The sequence below is a fragment of the Lampetra planeri genome, chromosome 82 (assembly GCF_965212315.1).
Source record: "Lampetra planeri chromosome 82, kcLamPlan1.2.h2, whole genome shotgun sequence".
Taxonomy (NCBI): domain Eukaryota; kingdom Metazoa; phylum Chordata; class Hyperoartia; order Petromyzontiformes; family Petromyzontidae; genus Lampetra; species Lampetra planeri.
This window is the reverse complement of record NC_136186.1, coordinates 3,362,290-3,378,656: the sequence shown is the minus strand read 5'-3', so window position 1 is coordinate 3,378,656 and position 16,367 is coordinate 3,362,290. Positions and strand designations below refer to the sequence as shown.

The following is a 16,367-nucleotide window of genomic DNA, read 5'->3' as shown; positions in this document are numbered from 1 at the left end:
TGGGACTCCCCCACGGCAAGGTGGCGACCCATCTGCCCTCTCACCCACCAATACCAACAACCGCCATTCCCCACTAAGTTACGGTGATGTCAACATGGTGCCTGCACCAGGCGCACTTTGAGGCCACGTGAAGTGTCGAAGGCTCGCCGACATGAGGTCTTGGGACATACTCAGCAGGTGCCATGAGTTGGCTGACTGAGATGACTGGCAGATGCACCATCACATGTACACCCCCCTACTGTGCTAACTTGCTGTATTTTAGCTACCCAGTGCTCCACTTGCTGTTGTCGCTCCTCTGCCCTCCGTTGTTGCTGCAGGGGAACTTCCTCCAGCTGCCCAGTAGCAGCAGCGTCCTTCACGAGCCTCCTCCAGAGGCCGATCTTGACACCGTTGGCGCCGGTCATCGACAAGTCCACTCAGCTCCACATCCTCCCGTACCGCATCAGCTACGTCTCTTCTCCAGCCTGTGTCGTGCCCATTCATCTCCCTCTATGCGGGCCAAACAGAAGCTGCTTGGGCATGCAGTGGCTGGGCATGTGCAGGCTACATGACCCAGCCTATGCAGCATCGCCTGCCAGAGCAGCTTACCGATGGGAACGTGTCAGGTTAACACCCAGGAGATGGATCATAGGCAGGGCCAGCCTGAATGTTTCAAACCAGCGTCAATGTTCCACCAGAGGGGTCCATGTTTCATAAGCGTAGAGAAGGACTCACCACCACCACAGATGTCCACCAGAGTCTGGATCCTTTATTGGTCCACATCGCGACGTCCGTGAACGTTTGTAAATCTTAATTTTATTTTAAATAGCGAGCTCTCGTGGTCACAGAGTTCCGTCTAAAACCTAGCGAGGGGACTAGCGGGGGCTGCACAGAATCATCGTTAAATCTCACCACTCCGTCTACCTCACCACTCCGTCTACCTCACCACTCCGTCTACCTCACCACTCCGTCTACCTCACCACTCCGTCTACCTCACCACTATCTTACCACTCTCTACCTCACCACTACCTCACCACTCCGTCTACCTCACCACTCCGTCTACCTCACCACTCCGTCTACCTCACCACTCCGTCTACCTCACCACTCCGTCTACCTCACCACTCCGTCTACCTCACCACTCCGTCTACCTCACCACTCCGTCTACCTCACCACTCCGTCTACCTCACCACCCCGTCTACCTCACCACTCCGTCTACCTCACCACTCCGTCTACCTCACCACTCCGTCTACCTCACCACTCCGTCTACCTCACCACTCCGTCTACCTCACCACTCCGTCTACCTCACCACTATCTTACCACTCTCTACCTCACCACTACCTCACCACTCCGTCTACCTCACCACTATCTTACCACTCTCTACCTCACCACTCCGTCTACCTCACCACTCCGTCTACCTCACCACTCCGTCTACCTCACCACTCCGTCTACCTCACCACTCCGTCTACCTCACCACTCCGTCTACCTCACCACTCCGTCTACCTCACCACTATCTTACCACTCTCTACCTCACCACTACCTCACCACTCCGTCTACCTCACCACTATCTTACCACTCTCTACCTCACCACTACCTCACCACTCCGTCTACCTCACCACTCCGTCTACCTCACCACTCCGTCTACCTCACCACTCCGTCTACCTCACCACTCCGTCTACCTCACCACTCCGTCTACCTCACCACTATCTTACCACTCTCTACCTCACCACTACCTCACCACTCCGTCTACCTCACCACTCCGTCTACCTCACCACTCCGTCTACCTCACCACTCCGTCTACCTCACCACTCCGTCTACCTCACCACTCCGTCTACCTCACCACTCCGTCTACCTCACCACTCCGTCTACCTCACCACCCCGTCTACCTCACCACTCCGTCTACCTCACCACTATCTTACCACTCTCTACCTCACCACTCCGTCTACCTCACCACTCCGTCTACCTCACCACTCCGTCTACCTCACCACTCCGTCTACCTCACCACTCCGTCTACCTCACCACTATCTTACCACTCTCTACCTCACCACTACCTCACCACTCCGTCTACCTCACCACTCCGTCTACCTCACCACTATCTTACCACTCTCTACCTCACCACTACCTCACCACTCCCTACCTCACCACTACCTCACCACTCCGTCTACCTCACTACTCCGTCTACCTCACCATCCCGTCTACCTCACCACTATCTTACCACTCTCTAGCTCACCACTCTCTACCTCACCACTCTACCTCACCACTCCGTCTACCTCACCACCCCGTCTACCTCACCACTATCTTACCACTCTCTACCTCACCACTACCTCACCTCTCTCTACCTCACCACTCCGTCTACCTCATCACTACCTCACCACTCCGTCTACCTCACCACTCCGTCTACCTCACCACCCCGTCTACCTCACCACTATCTTACCACTCTCTAACTCACCACTCCGTCTACCTCACCACTCCATCTACCTCACCACTCCATCTACCTCACCACCCCATCTATCTTACCACTCCGTCTACCTCACCACTCCGTCTACCTCACCACCCCGTCTACCTCACCACCCCGTCTACCTCACCACTCCGTCTACCTCTCCACTATCTTACCACTCTCTACCTCACCACTACCTCACCACTCCGTCTACCTCATCACTACCTCACCACTCCGTCTATCTCTCCACTATCTTACCACTCTCTAACTCACCACTACCTCACCACCCCTTCGACCTCACAACTACCTCACCACCCCATCTACCTCATCACCTACAGATCCCTCTACCTCATCATCCCATACAGACCCGCCATCCCCCCCTCCTCCCCCCCCCCCCTTAGGTTCACTCGCGAGCGCCCAGTCTGTGTCGTGGTTGTGAAGGGGACTCGGTGAGGTTTCAACGACGAAGACTCTACTCGAACCTCCTATTCCTCCACCACCTTCTCCTATTCCTCCACCTCCTATTATTCCTCCACCTCATCCTCCAATTCCTCCTCCACCTCCAATCCTAATCTCGCAACCTCTTTTACCAACCAGTAGCGCTAATTACATGCAGTATATGCAGAATACTCACTCGAGTACTAAACTCAATACACACACACACACCCAGCACACACCACGCACCCAGGGGTCTACAGACCCAGGGGTCTAGAGACCCAGGGGTCGAGTCATGGTCTAGAACAGGGGTGGGGAACGTCCGGCCCGCGGGCCGTATAAGGCCTGCAAAATCATTTAATCTGACCCTGCCAAGGCAACCACAGGCGGGACTCAAAATTCAATAAATCTCGGAGCAAACCTGGAAAAGCAGTTGCCAGTAGCAACATCATCAATACCAGCTAACATCACACGCCTCGCCAAAGAGAAGCAGTTCCAGCCATCACATTAGGGGCGAGTTAATTAAATCTTTGACCATACATAACAGGCTAATTTTTAAGTTGATAATTTTGTATGGCCCGCGAATGATGTTATACATATCCAAATGGCCCTTGGCAGAAAAAAGGTTCCCCACCCCTGGTCTAAAAGACCCGGGAGTCGAGAAAGTCATGGTCTAGAGACTCGCAGTCTAGAGAGTCATGGTCTACAGACGCGGGCTCTAGAGACCATCTGACCACTCTCAGGATGCAATCTCTTCCCGTCATAACCATAATCATCATCAAAATCACCATTACGATCAGCGCAATCATCATCATCATCATGACCATCACCTAACGACAACGTCTAACATCATGGTTACAAGTTAACAGCACGTATACACAGGTGATAGCATAGGTACACACACACGTACACCACATGTACACACACACTCGTACGCGTGTGCGGGTGTATGTGTACGTGTGCCCGTGAACACGCGTGTGCCCGTGAACACGCGTGTGCGTATCATTCTTTTTCTCGCCTCATTTGTTTTATATATAAAAAAAACCACACGGACGGCTAGAGTGAGCAGGGCGGTTAGTGACACCGACAGAGCAGTGAACAACGCAAATAAATAAAGCAGTGTCATTAACTATTAATTCACTATTCATCTAGCCAGGGGAGAGCCACCCCACTGAGATTCACTATTCATCTAGCCAGGAGAGAGCCACCCCACTGAGATTCACTATTCATCTAGCCAGGGGAAAGTGACCCCACTGAGATTCACTATTCATCTAGCCAGGGGAGAGCCACCCCACTGAGATTCACTATTCATCTAGCCAGGGGAGAGCCACCCCACTGAGATTCACTATTCATCTAGCCAGGGGAGAGTGACCCCACTGAGATTCACTATTCATCTAGCCAGGGGAGTGACCCCACTGAGACTCACTATTCATCTAGCCAGGAGAGAGTGATCCCACTGAAATTCACTATTCATCTAGCCAGGGGAGAGCCACCCCACTGAGATTCACTATTCATCTAGCCAGGGGAGAGTCACCCCACTGAGATTCACTATTCATCTAGCCAGGGGAGAGTGACCCCACTGAGATTCACTATTCATCTAGCCAGGAGAGAGCCACCCTACTGAGATTCACTATTCATCTAGCCAGGGGAGAGCCACCCCACTGAGATTCACTATTCATCTAGCCAGGGGAGAGCCACCCCACTGAGATTCACTATTCATCTAGCCAGGGGAGAGCCACCCCACTGAGATTCACTATTCATCTAGCCAGGGGAGAGTGACCCCACTGAGATTCACTATTCATCTAGCCAGGAGAGAGCCACCCTACTGAGATTCACTATTCATCTAGCCAGGGGAGAGCCACCCCACTGAGATTCACTATTCATCTAGCCAGGGGAGAGAGACCCCACTGAGATTCACTATTCATCTAGCCAGGGGAGATTAGTGTGCAGACACCATTGTCTCGACTCTCACCACTGTGGAGAGACTCACCACCTCACCACTGTGTAGAGACTCACCACCTCACCACTGTGTGTAGACTCACCACCTCACCACTGCGTGGAGGCTCTCACCATGGACCACTAAAACCGTGGATGTGACACCCAGCGAGAGAGAGGGCGATGTGGACAGAGTTTATATTTATATAGAGTGGGGTGTGCGGGGGGCGTATCTATAGTGGGGAATGTCTAGCGCAGTGTAGTATGGAGTGTGTGGTAGTGTAGTGCGTAGTAGTGTATAGTGTAGTGTAAAGTAGTGCTGTATAGTGTCGTGTATAGTTTAGTGTCGTGTATAGTTTAGTGTAGTGTATAGTAGTGTCTAGGGTAGTGGTAGTGTATAGTTTAGTGTATGGTGCAGTGTATAGTAGTGTATAGTCATGTATAGTAGTGTAGTGCAGCGTATAGTGTAGTGTATAATAGTGTAGTGTATAGTTGTGCATAGTACTGTACGGTAGAGGAGTGTATCGTAGCGTAGTGTATGGTAGCGTAGTGTATAGTGTAGTGTACAGTAGCGTAGTGTATGGTAGTGTAGGGTATACTGTAGTGTAACCTCAGCACTAGATGTGCATCTGCTCGAAGTACTTGTACGTTGGATTCTCGTATCCATTCTGCTGCATCTTGTTCAGATGGCGCTCTTCTGGGCTTAGAGCAGCATCAACCTGCAGCATCACCACCATCACCACCATGACCATCATCACCACCGTCAATACCATCCCCACCATCGTCACCATCATCACCATAATCATCATCACCATAATCATCACCGTCACCATAATCATCACCATCACCACCACTACCAACATCATCATCAACATCACCACTGTCAATACCATCACCACCATGACCATCATCACCATCATTACAGTCACCACCGTCACCACCACTATCATCATCACCACTACCACCACCAACATCACCACCATCACCAACATCACCACTTTCAATACCATCACCACCGCCACGATCACCACCATCACCATCATCACCATCGCAATAACCACCGTCACCACCACTATCATCACCACCAACATCACCACAGTCACCATCGCCACCACCACAACCACCATCATCATCACAACCCCTCAAACAAAGTTGCCCCAGGCCACTGGGGCAAGTGCTGTTAACGAGCAGCAGTGTAACAATTAATTTATTAAGGCACCACGGTGCTAACCGCTGCCCCGCCACTCCCCATTAACAACTGCCGCTATTCGCCACTAAGTGACAATGACGTCGCCACGGCGCCCGTGCCAAGCTAGGTGCACCAGGAGGTCATGGGACAGACCTAGCAGGTGCCATGAGTTGCACTGCTGTGCCAGGCTAGGTGCACCAGGAGGAGGTCACGGGACAGACCCAGGAGGTGCCATGGGTTGCACTGCTGTGCCAGGCTAGGTGCACCAGGAGGTCACGGGGCAGACCCAGCAGGTGCCATGAGTTGCATGGCTGTGCCAGGCTAGGTGCACGAGGAGGTCACGGGACAGACCCAGCAGGTGCCATGGGCTGCATTGCGGTGCCAGGCTAGGTGCAGATTCACCACATGTGCCCCCTATGCAAACTGGCTTTTTTTTAGCTGCCCAGTGCTCTTCCTCACCACCTCCTCCTCAACACTTCCTCACTCCACTCACACTCATCCACCCACTCATCTACCCACCCAGTTACTCACCCACCCACCAACCCACACACCCACCTACCCATTCACTCATCAACCAACCAAACCACCCACCCACTTACCCACTCAGTTAGTCATCCACTCACCCACCCACGCACCCACCCACCAACTCACCCACCCACTCACTCACCCACCCACCCACTCACTCACTCACCCACCCACCCACCCACGCACCCACCCACCAACTCACCCACCCACTCACCCACACACCCACACTCACCCACACCCACCCACCCATTCACCCACCCACACACCCACCCACACACTCACCCACTCACCTCTACGACGCCGTGGCTGATGCTGGCGTGCTGTTGCTGCTGCTGCTTGCGCCGCAGCACGGCCAGCGACAGGACGATGGCGGCCGCGACGATCGAAGCCCCGGCCAGGAGTCCCACCAGGGCCCCGCGGTTCACCAGCCCCTCCCCCTCATCCTCCTCACCATCGTCGTCATCCTCACCGCCGCCTTCGCCACCGTGCTGACGCCCACCACGCATCTACGGGGGAGGGGGAGTTGGATTCTCAGATTCCCTATCTCTTAACATGGCCCATATAATTCCTATGGGAACCGGTTCCCTATCTCTTAACACTGTCCCATGTTAAGAGATAGGGAACCGGTTCCCTATCTCTTAACATGGCCTATAGACTTCCTATGGGAACCGGTTCCCTGTCTCATAACAGCTGCCGCTATCAGCCGATGCCGATATTATCTGAGGATGATGCCAACGACGACGATGACCTCACCATCTTTTGCGGGAGTTGGTAGACAGCCGAGTCCTGTTGAGTCCCCTTGGAGCCCAGAGGGGGAGCCTTGACCAGAATCTCGTTGGTGAGGATCTCCAGGTACTCCTCCTCCTCCTGGTCATCCACCTCCTCCTCCTCCACGAGGCCTGGACTCACCATGCAGAGAGGACCCATGGATTCAACTCACCCACCGACTCACCCACCCACCCCCTCATCAGACCCACCGACTCACCACAGAGACATATAGACTCACCACACTGACACCCATAGACTCACCACACAGAGACCCACAGACTCACCATGTGTGTAGCTGGATTTATCTGGAATGGTCCTGTGGCCAGGGTTGTATTTCGATGACTTCTGGCTCCCTACACAGAGAAAGAATGACACAGCCACCGTGAACCCAGCCACACGGCCACCGTGAACCCGGCCACACGGCCACCGTGAACCCGGCCACACGGCCACCGTGACCCCGGCCACACGGCCACCGTGAACCCGGCCACACGGCCACCGTGACCCCGGCCACACGACCACCATGACCCCGGCCACACGACCACCGTGAACCCGGCCACACGGCCACCGTGACCCCGGCCACACGACCACCGTGACCCCGGCCACACGACCACCGTGACCCCGGCCACACGACCGCCGTGAACCCGGCCACACGACCGCCGTGACCCCGGCCACACGACCACCGTGAACCCGGCCACACGGCCACCGTGAACCCGGCCACACGGCCACCGTGACCCCGGCCACACGACCACCGTGACCCCGGCCACACGACCACCGTGACCCCGGCCACACGACCGCCGTGACCCCGGCCACACGACCACCGTGACCCTGGCCACACGACCACCGTGAACCCGGCCACACGACCACCTTGAACCCGGTCACACGACCACCATGAACCCAGAGACACGGCCACCGTGAACCCGGCCACACGACCACCTTGAACCCTCTTCTTGGTTCTTTCGGTAAAGTCACGTAGAAGGAAAATAATAAAACAATAAAAAGAAAACATAATAAAATAATTCTCACAACGTTTCGGCCACAACGCAAGCAACAGTCTTCAGGTGGAGAACAGGTCTGTCGAGAAAGCAGAGTCTGAATCCGGCCACACGACCACCGTGACCCCGGCCACACGACCACCGTGACCCCGGCCACACGACCATCTTGAACGCGGCCACACGGCCACCGTGAACCCGGCCACACGACCACCGTAAACACGGCCACACGACCACCGTGAACCCGGCCACACGGCCACCGTGAACCCGGCCACACGGCCATCGTGACGCCGTCCACACGGCCACCGTGACCCCGGCCACACGGCCACCGTGAACACGGCCACACGGCCACCGTGAACCCGGCCACACGACCACCGTGACCCCGGCCACACGACCATCTTGAACCCGGCCACACGACCACCGTGAACACGGCCACCGTGAACCCGGCCACCGTGAACCCGGCCACACGGCCACCGTGACCCCGGCCACACGACCACCATGAACCCAGAGACACGACCACCGTGAACCCAGCCACACGACCACAGTGAACCCGGCCACACGGTCACCGTGAACCCAGCCACATGACCACCGTGACCCCGGCCACACGACCACCGTGACCCCGGCCACACGACCACCGTGACCCCGGCCACACGACCGTGACCCCGGCCACACGACCATCTTGAACCCGGCCACACGGCCATCTTGAACCCGGCCACACGGCCACCGTGAACCCGGCCACACGGCCACCGTGAACACGGCCACACGGCCACAGTGACCCCAGCCACACGACCACCGTGAACCCAGCCACACGAACCCTCCGTGATTCCGTCCCGTACCTGCGTAGCGAGTTGGAGCCACGGGTTGTCCGATCCGTGACGAGGTGGGCAGCAGAGTGGGCGCTGCTTGAGCAGGAGGTGGGGGAGGAGGTGGAGGAGGAGGAGGAGGGGGAGGAGGGGGGCCAGAGGTGGAGGCGGCCAGGGGGAGCAGGGAGAAGGAGGGGGAGGGAGAGGCGGAGGGAGGAGAGGGAGGCAGAGGCAGGGCGTCCCTCCCGTAGCCACGGCGACCGGCAGGCAGGGGTATCTCTGCCTGCTGCTGTTGTTGTTGTTGTTTGTGCTGTTTGTGTTGTTTGTGTCGCTGCTGCTGCTGTTGTTGGGTCTCGTGCAGTGGGGAGAGAGCGGCCGCTGTGGGGAGAGAGGGGGGGGGAAAGAGAGGGGGAGGTGGTGAGGTGGTGGTGAGGAGGTGGTGTGAGGGGGAGGTGGTGGTGAGGAGGTGGATGAGGAGGAGGTGGTGAGTAGGTGGTGGTGAGGATGTGGTGAGGGGGTGATGAGGTGGAGCACTGGGTAGATAAATCGAAGTGAGTTGGCACAGTAGGGGGCACATGTGGTGAATCAGCATCTCGCCTGGCACAGAAATGTAACCCATGGCACCTGCTGGGTCTGTCACGTGACCTCCTCCTCGTGCACCTAGCCTGGCACAAGCGTTGTGGTGGTCGTTGTGTCACTACTACTACTACCGTGTTACTACTGCTGTGTTGCTACTACTGCTGTGTTACTACTACTACTGTGTTACTACTACTACTGTGTTACTACTACTACTGTGTTACTACTACTACTGTGTTACTACTACTGCGTTACTACTACTACTGCTGTGTTACTACTACTACGTTACGACTACTACTGTGTTACTACTACTACTGCTGTGTTACTACTACTGTGTTACTACTACTACTGCTGTGTTACTACTACTACTACTGTGTTACTACTACTACTGCTGTGTTACTACTACTGCTGTGTTACTACTACTACTGTGTTACTACTACTACTGCTGTGTTACTACTACTACTGTGTTACTACTACTACTGTCGTGTTACTACTACTACGTTACGACTACTACTGTGTTACTACTACTACTACTACTGTGTTACTACTACTACTGTTACTACTACTACGTTACGACTACTACTACTGTGTTACTACTACTACTGCTGTGTTACTACTACTACGTTACGACTACTACTGTGTTACTACTACTACTGCTGTGTTACTACTACTGTGTTACTACTACTACTGTTACTACTACTACTGTGTTACTACTACTACTGTGTTACTACTACTACTGTGTTACTACTACTACTGTGTTACTACTACTGTGTTACTACTACTACTGTGTTACTACTACTACTGTGTTACTACTACTGCTGTGTTACTACTACTGTGTTACTACTACTACTACTGTGTTACTACTACTACTGCTGTGTTACTACTACTGTGTTACTACTACTACTGTGTTATTACTACTACTGTGTTACTACTACTACTACTGTGTTACTACTACTACTGTGTTACTACTACTACTGTGTTACTACTACTACTACTGTGTTACTACTACTACTGTGTTACTACTACTGCTGTGTTACTACTACTGTGTTACTACTACTACTGTGTTACTACTACTACTGTGTTACTACTACTACTGTGTTACTACTACTGCTGTGTTACTACTACTGTGTTACTACTACTACTACTGTGTTACTACTACTACTGCCGTGTTACTACTACTGTGTTACTACTACTACTGTGTTACTACTACTACGTTACGACTACTACTACTGTGTTACTACTACTACTGTGTTACTACTACTGTGTTACTACTACTACTACTGTGTTGTTACTACTACTGTGTTACTACTACTACTGTGTTACTACTACTACTACTGTGTTACTACTACTACTACTGTGTTACTACTACTACTACTGTTACTACTACTGTGTTACTACTACTACTACTGTGTTACTACTAGTGTGTTACTACTAGTGTGTTACTACTACTACTACTGTGTTACTACTACTACTGTGTTACTACTACTACTACTGTGTTACTACTACTACTGTGTTACTACTACTGCTGTGTTACTACTACTGCTGTGTTACTACTACTACTGTGTTACTACTACGACTGCTGTGTTACTACTACTACTGCTGTGTTACTACTACTGCTGTGTTACTACTACTACTGCTGTGTTACTACTACTACTGTGTTACTACTACTACTGTGTTACTACTACTACTGCTGTGTTACTACTACTGCTGTGTTACTACTACTACTGCTGTGTTACTACTACTGCTGTGTTACTACTACTACTGCTGTGTTACTACTACTACTGTGTTACTACTACTACTGCTGTGTTACTACTACTGCTGTGTTACTACTACTACTGCTGTGTTACTACTACTGCTGTGTTACTACTACTACTGTGTTACTACTACTACTGCTGTGTTACTACTACTGCTGTGTTACTACTACTACTGCTGTGTTACTACTACTGCTGTGTTACTACTACTACTGTGTTACTACTACTACTTAGGGTTACTACTACTACTGTGTTACTACTACTACTACTGTGTTACTACTACTGTGTTACTACTACTGTGTTACTACTACTACTGCTGTGTTATTACTACTACTGTGTTACTACTACTACTGCTGTGTTACTACTACTACTGTGTTACTACGACTGCTGTGTTACTACTACTACTGCTGTGTTACTACTACTACTGTGTTACTACTACTACTTAGGGTTACTACTACTACTGTGTTACTACTACTACTGTGTTACTACTACTACTGTGTTACTACTACTACTACTGTGTTACTACTACTACTGCCGTGTTACTACCGATCTGGCGCTGCATGTCGGAGGAGAGTGGTGGGAGGCGTCCCAGCAGCAGCGCCAGGGTCTGGTTGATTCGTTCGTCGATAGCCAACAGGTGAGCATCCACCTGGGCGGAGAGATTAGAGAGGAATTAGAGAGAGATTAGAGAGAGTTTAGAGAGAAATTGGAGAGAGATTAGGGAGAGATTAGGGAGAGAGGTTGGGGAGAGTTTAGAGAGAGATTGGGGAGAGGCATTTTTTTGTGCCTCAAAGTTTGGAGGAAGTCGCCAACCCTGCACCCTCCCCCCCTTCCCCTCCCTCCCCTATCCCTCTCCTGCCCCTCCCCCCAGCCCCCTCCCCCCTCTCCCTTCTCCCCCCACCAATCTCCCACCTGGGCCTTCATGGCCTGTGCCCTTGCGGGGTCGACGCTGGCCGTGTGCTGGAGGTGCCTCAGGGCGTGGGTGCGGTCTTTGGACTCGGCTTTCAGGTAGTGCCGGAGAGCCTGCACCACGCGGTGTGGCTACACACACGGTGACACACACGGTGACACACACACACGGTGACACACACACACACGGTGACACACACAACAACAACAACCGCCATTCGCCACTAAGTGGCGGTGACGTCACCACGACGCTTGTGCCAGGCCATGTGCACCTTGAGGCCACGTGAAGTGTCGAACGCCCGCTGGCAGGAGGTCACGGGGCAGACCCAGGTGCCACGGGTCGACTGACCGAGATGACCGAGATGACTGGCTGATGCACCACCTGTGCCCCCTACTGTGCCAACTTGCTGTGCTTTAGCCACCAGGCGCTCCGCTCGTTGTTGTGAGCGTCGCTCCTCCGCCCTCCGTTGTTGTTGGAGGGCGACTGCCTCCAACTGCCCAGTAGCGTCCTTCACGAGCCTCCTCCACTGAGGCCGATCTTGACACCGCTGGTACCAGTCATCGGCAAGTCCACTCAGCTCCACGTCCTCCTGTACCACATCACTCCATCTCTTCTCTAGCCCGTGCCGCGCCCGTTTAGCCCCCTCGATCCGGCCGAACAAAAGCTGTTTAGGCATGCGGTGGCTGGGCATGCGGGCTACATGACCCAGCCAACGCAGCCTTGCCTGCCGGAGGAGCTCACTGATGGGACTTTGCCCAGATCTTTCAAGGACTTGTGAGCTCCTCACACAATCCAGCCTGGTCAAACCCAGGATGGATCGTAGGCAGGCCAGCCTAAATGTTTCCAACCGGCGAAGATGCTCCACTAGGGGGGTCCACGTTTCGCAAGCGTAGAGAAGGGAGGGAATGACCGTGGCCGAGAAGACCTGAAGCTTCGTGCGGAGCGACAGACCAGGTAGCTTCCACACAGCGTTACGCAACCGATGAAAAGATATTGCCGCTCGACTGATTCGGAGTGAGACCTCTGCTGATAAACTGGAGCTGGTCATGAGCACACTGCCCAGGTATGGGAAACTCTCTACTCTCTCCACAACTGCCCCATCACCGATTGGGAGTTGTGGGGGCGGAGTGCCCGATGGTACAAAATACCCAGGCAGGTGCTTAGTTTTGGTGGGGCTGATGGTAAGGCCCCACCTCTTAGTGGCACACTCCAGCCTCAGCAGCAGCGTCTCCAACTCCTCTTCTGAATGAGCAGCTATTACCAAATCATCGGCATACATAACGTGGTTGACCAATAGGGAGCCATCCCTTGATCGCACCCGGGCGTCGATCAGCCTCCCATTATATCTGTACCAAATGGTAATTCCCCCGGTACAGCTATTGAAGGCTTCACGAACTACGCAGTCGAAATAGATGTTAAATAATGTGGGAGCCAGAGGACATCCCTGTCGCACCCCAAGGTGTACAGGGAAAGGCTCCGACTCCCGGCCACGTAGTTTTACCCGGGCCCGCTCACCATCATGAAGGTCCTTAATGATCGTGAGCAGAGGGTCAGGGACTCCGAAAGCACGAAGAACAACCCAGAGCCCAGTCCTACTGATGGTATCATAGGCCTTGACCAGGTCAATAAAGCAGAGATGTAGGTCTTTTTGGAATTCCCTACACCTCTGCTGTAGCAGACGGACAGAAAATATGGCATCTGTGCAGGACCGCCCTTTCCTGAAACCACATTGACACACACACACACGGTGACACACACACACGATGACACACATGGTGACACACACACACACACGATGACACACACACACGGTGACACACACACACGGTGACACACACACGGTGACACACATGGTGACACACACACGGTGACACACACGGTGACACACACACACACACGGTGACACACACACTCGGTGACACACACACACACACTCGGTGACACACACACACACTCGGTAACAGACACACTCAGTGACACACACACTCGGTGACACACACACACACTCGGTGACACACACACGGTGACACACACACACGGTGACACACACACACACAGTGACACACACACACGGTGACACACACACACGGTGACACACGGTGACACACACGGGGACACACACACGGTGACACACACACACGGTGACACACACACACACGTGACACACACACACACGGTGACACACACACACGGTGACACACACACACGGTGACACAAACACACACGGTGACACAAACACACACGGTGACACACACACACACGGTGACACACACACAGTGACACACACAGTGACACACACCGTGACACACACGGTGACACACACACACGGAGACACACACACGGTGACACACACACACGGTGACACACACACACGGTGACACACACACACGGTGACACACACACACGGTGACACACACACACGGTGACACACACACACGGTGACACACGGTGACACACACACGGTGACACACACACACGGTGACACACACACACACGGTGACACACACACACAGTGACACACACACACACGGTGACACACACACACACGGTGACACACACAGTGACACAAACACACACGGTGACACACACACACGGTGACACACACACACACGGTGACACACACACAGTGACACACACACACAGTGACACATACCGTGACACACACGGTGACACACACACACACACGGAGACACACACGGTGACACACACACACACACACACGTGACACACACACACACGGTGACACACACACACACAGAGACACATGGTGAGACACACACACACAAATACACGTTGAGACACACGGACAACGTCTATGGGTCTCTGTGTGGTGAGTCCATGGATATCTGTGTGGTGAGTCTGTGGTCTCTGTGTGATGAGTCTATAGGTCTCTGTGTGATGAGTCTGTGGATATCTGTGTGGTGAGTCTATAGGTCTCTGTGTGATGAGTCTGTGGATCTCTGTGATGAGTCTGTGGGTCTCTGTGCGATGAGTCTATAGGTCTCTGTGTGATGAGTCTGTAAATCTCTGTGTGATGAGTCTGTGGATCTCTGTGTGGCGAGTCTATGGGTCTCTGTGTGGTGAGTGTATGGGTCTCTGTGTGCGAGTTTATGGGTCTCTATGTGGTGAGTCTATGGGTATCTGTGTGGCGAGTCTATGGGTCTCTGTGTAATGAGTCTATGGGTCTCTGTGTGATGAGTCTATAGGTCTCTGTGTGGTGAGTCTATGGGTCTCTGTGTGGTGAGTCGATGGGTATCTGTGTGGTGAGTCTATGGGTCTCCGTGTGGTGAGTCCATGTGTCTCTGTTTGGTGAGTCTATGGGTATCTGTGTGGAGAGTCTATGGGTCTCTGTGTGATGAGTCTATAGGTCTCTGTGTGGCGAGTCTATGGGTCTCTGTGTGGTGAGTCGATAGGTATCTATGTGGTGAGTTTATGGGTCTCCGTGTGGTGAGTCTATGGGTCTCTGTGTGGTGAGTCTATGGGGATCTGTGTGGTAGTAATACTAGTAGTACTACTAGTAGGTGGTGGTGGCTACCCGCGTCTCGTGATCCCCCTGCACCGTGCCCAGCAGCTCCTCCAGTGCCGCCCTGCGGCGGTCGCTCAGCGCCTGCTGGGCGCGCCGCGCATGGCCCTGCAGCAGCAGCTGCCTGCGCTGGGCGTACGCACGGTCCATGCGGGACACCTCCAGCTGGAACCGCTTAACAACGGCAACAACAACAACCAGTCAACCACTCAACCAGTCAACCACTCAACCAGTCAACCACTCAACCAGTCAACCACTCAACCAGTCAACCACTCAACCAGTCACCAGGCAACGGCTTGACGGATCGACTGGATGTGACCCCACTGCCCTGTCAAGGTGCCACTGTTGACTTGACCTGTAGCAACCCGGCACAGCTGGCTAGGCGACTCAACGCGCCCACCATGCCAGTGCGGTCGACGCGGAGCCGACTCAACACCCCTGATGGGTCAGGTAGACAGGTCAATGTGTCAGTCGGGCAACGGATCAAAGATTAATGGATCAAAGGTTCAATGTGTCAATAGGTAGACGGGTCAATGGGTCAACTGGTTAA

The 16,367-nt window shown here is 53.5% G+C and overlaps 1 protein-coding gene across 1 annotated transcript in view; it reads right to left on the bottom strand.

Moving 5' to 3' along the window:
- Positions 1 to 1,915: 1,915 nt before the first annotated feature.
- Positions 1,916 to 16,367, bottom strand: part of LOC144738410 (amyloid-beta A4 protein-like) — a 34,575-nt gene continuing 20,123 nt past the window's right edge. Inside the window, 8 exon segments of the mRNA XM_078621443.1 lie at positions 1,916 to 5,502; positions 6,788 to 7,003; positions 7,251 to 7,396; positions 7,550 to 7,618; positions 9,091 to 9,435; positions 11,931 to 12,033; positions 12,297 to 12,425; positions 15,830 to 15,991. Of these exon segments, the coding sequence (XP_078477569.1) occupies positions 5,401 to 5,502; positions 6,788 to 7,003; positions 7,251 to 7,396; positions 7,550 to 7,618; positions 9,091 to 9,435; positions 11,931 to 12,033; positions 12,297 to 12,425; positions 15,830 to 15,991 (1,272 nt within the window). The 3' untranslated portion in view covers positions 1,916 to 5,400.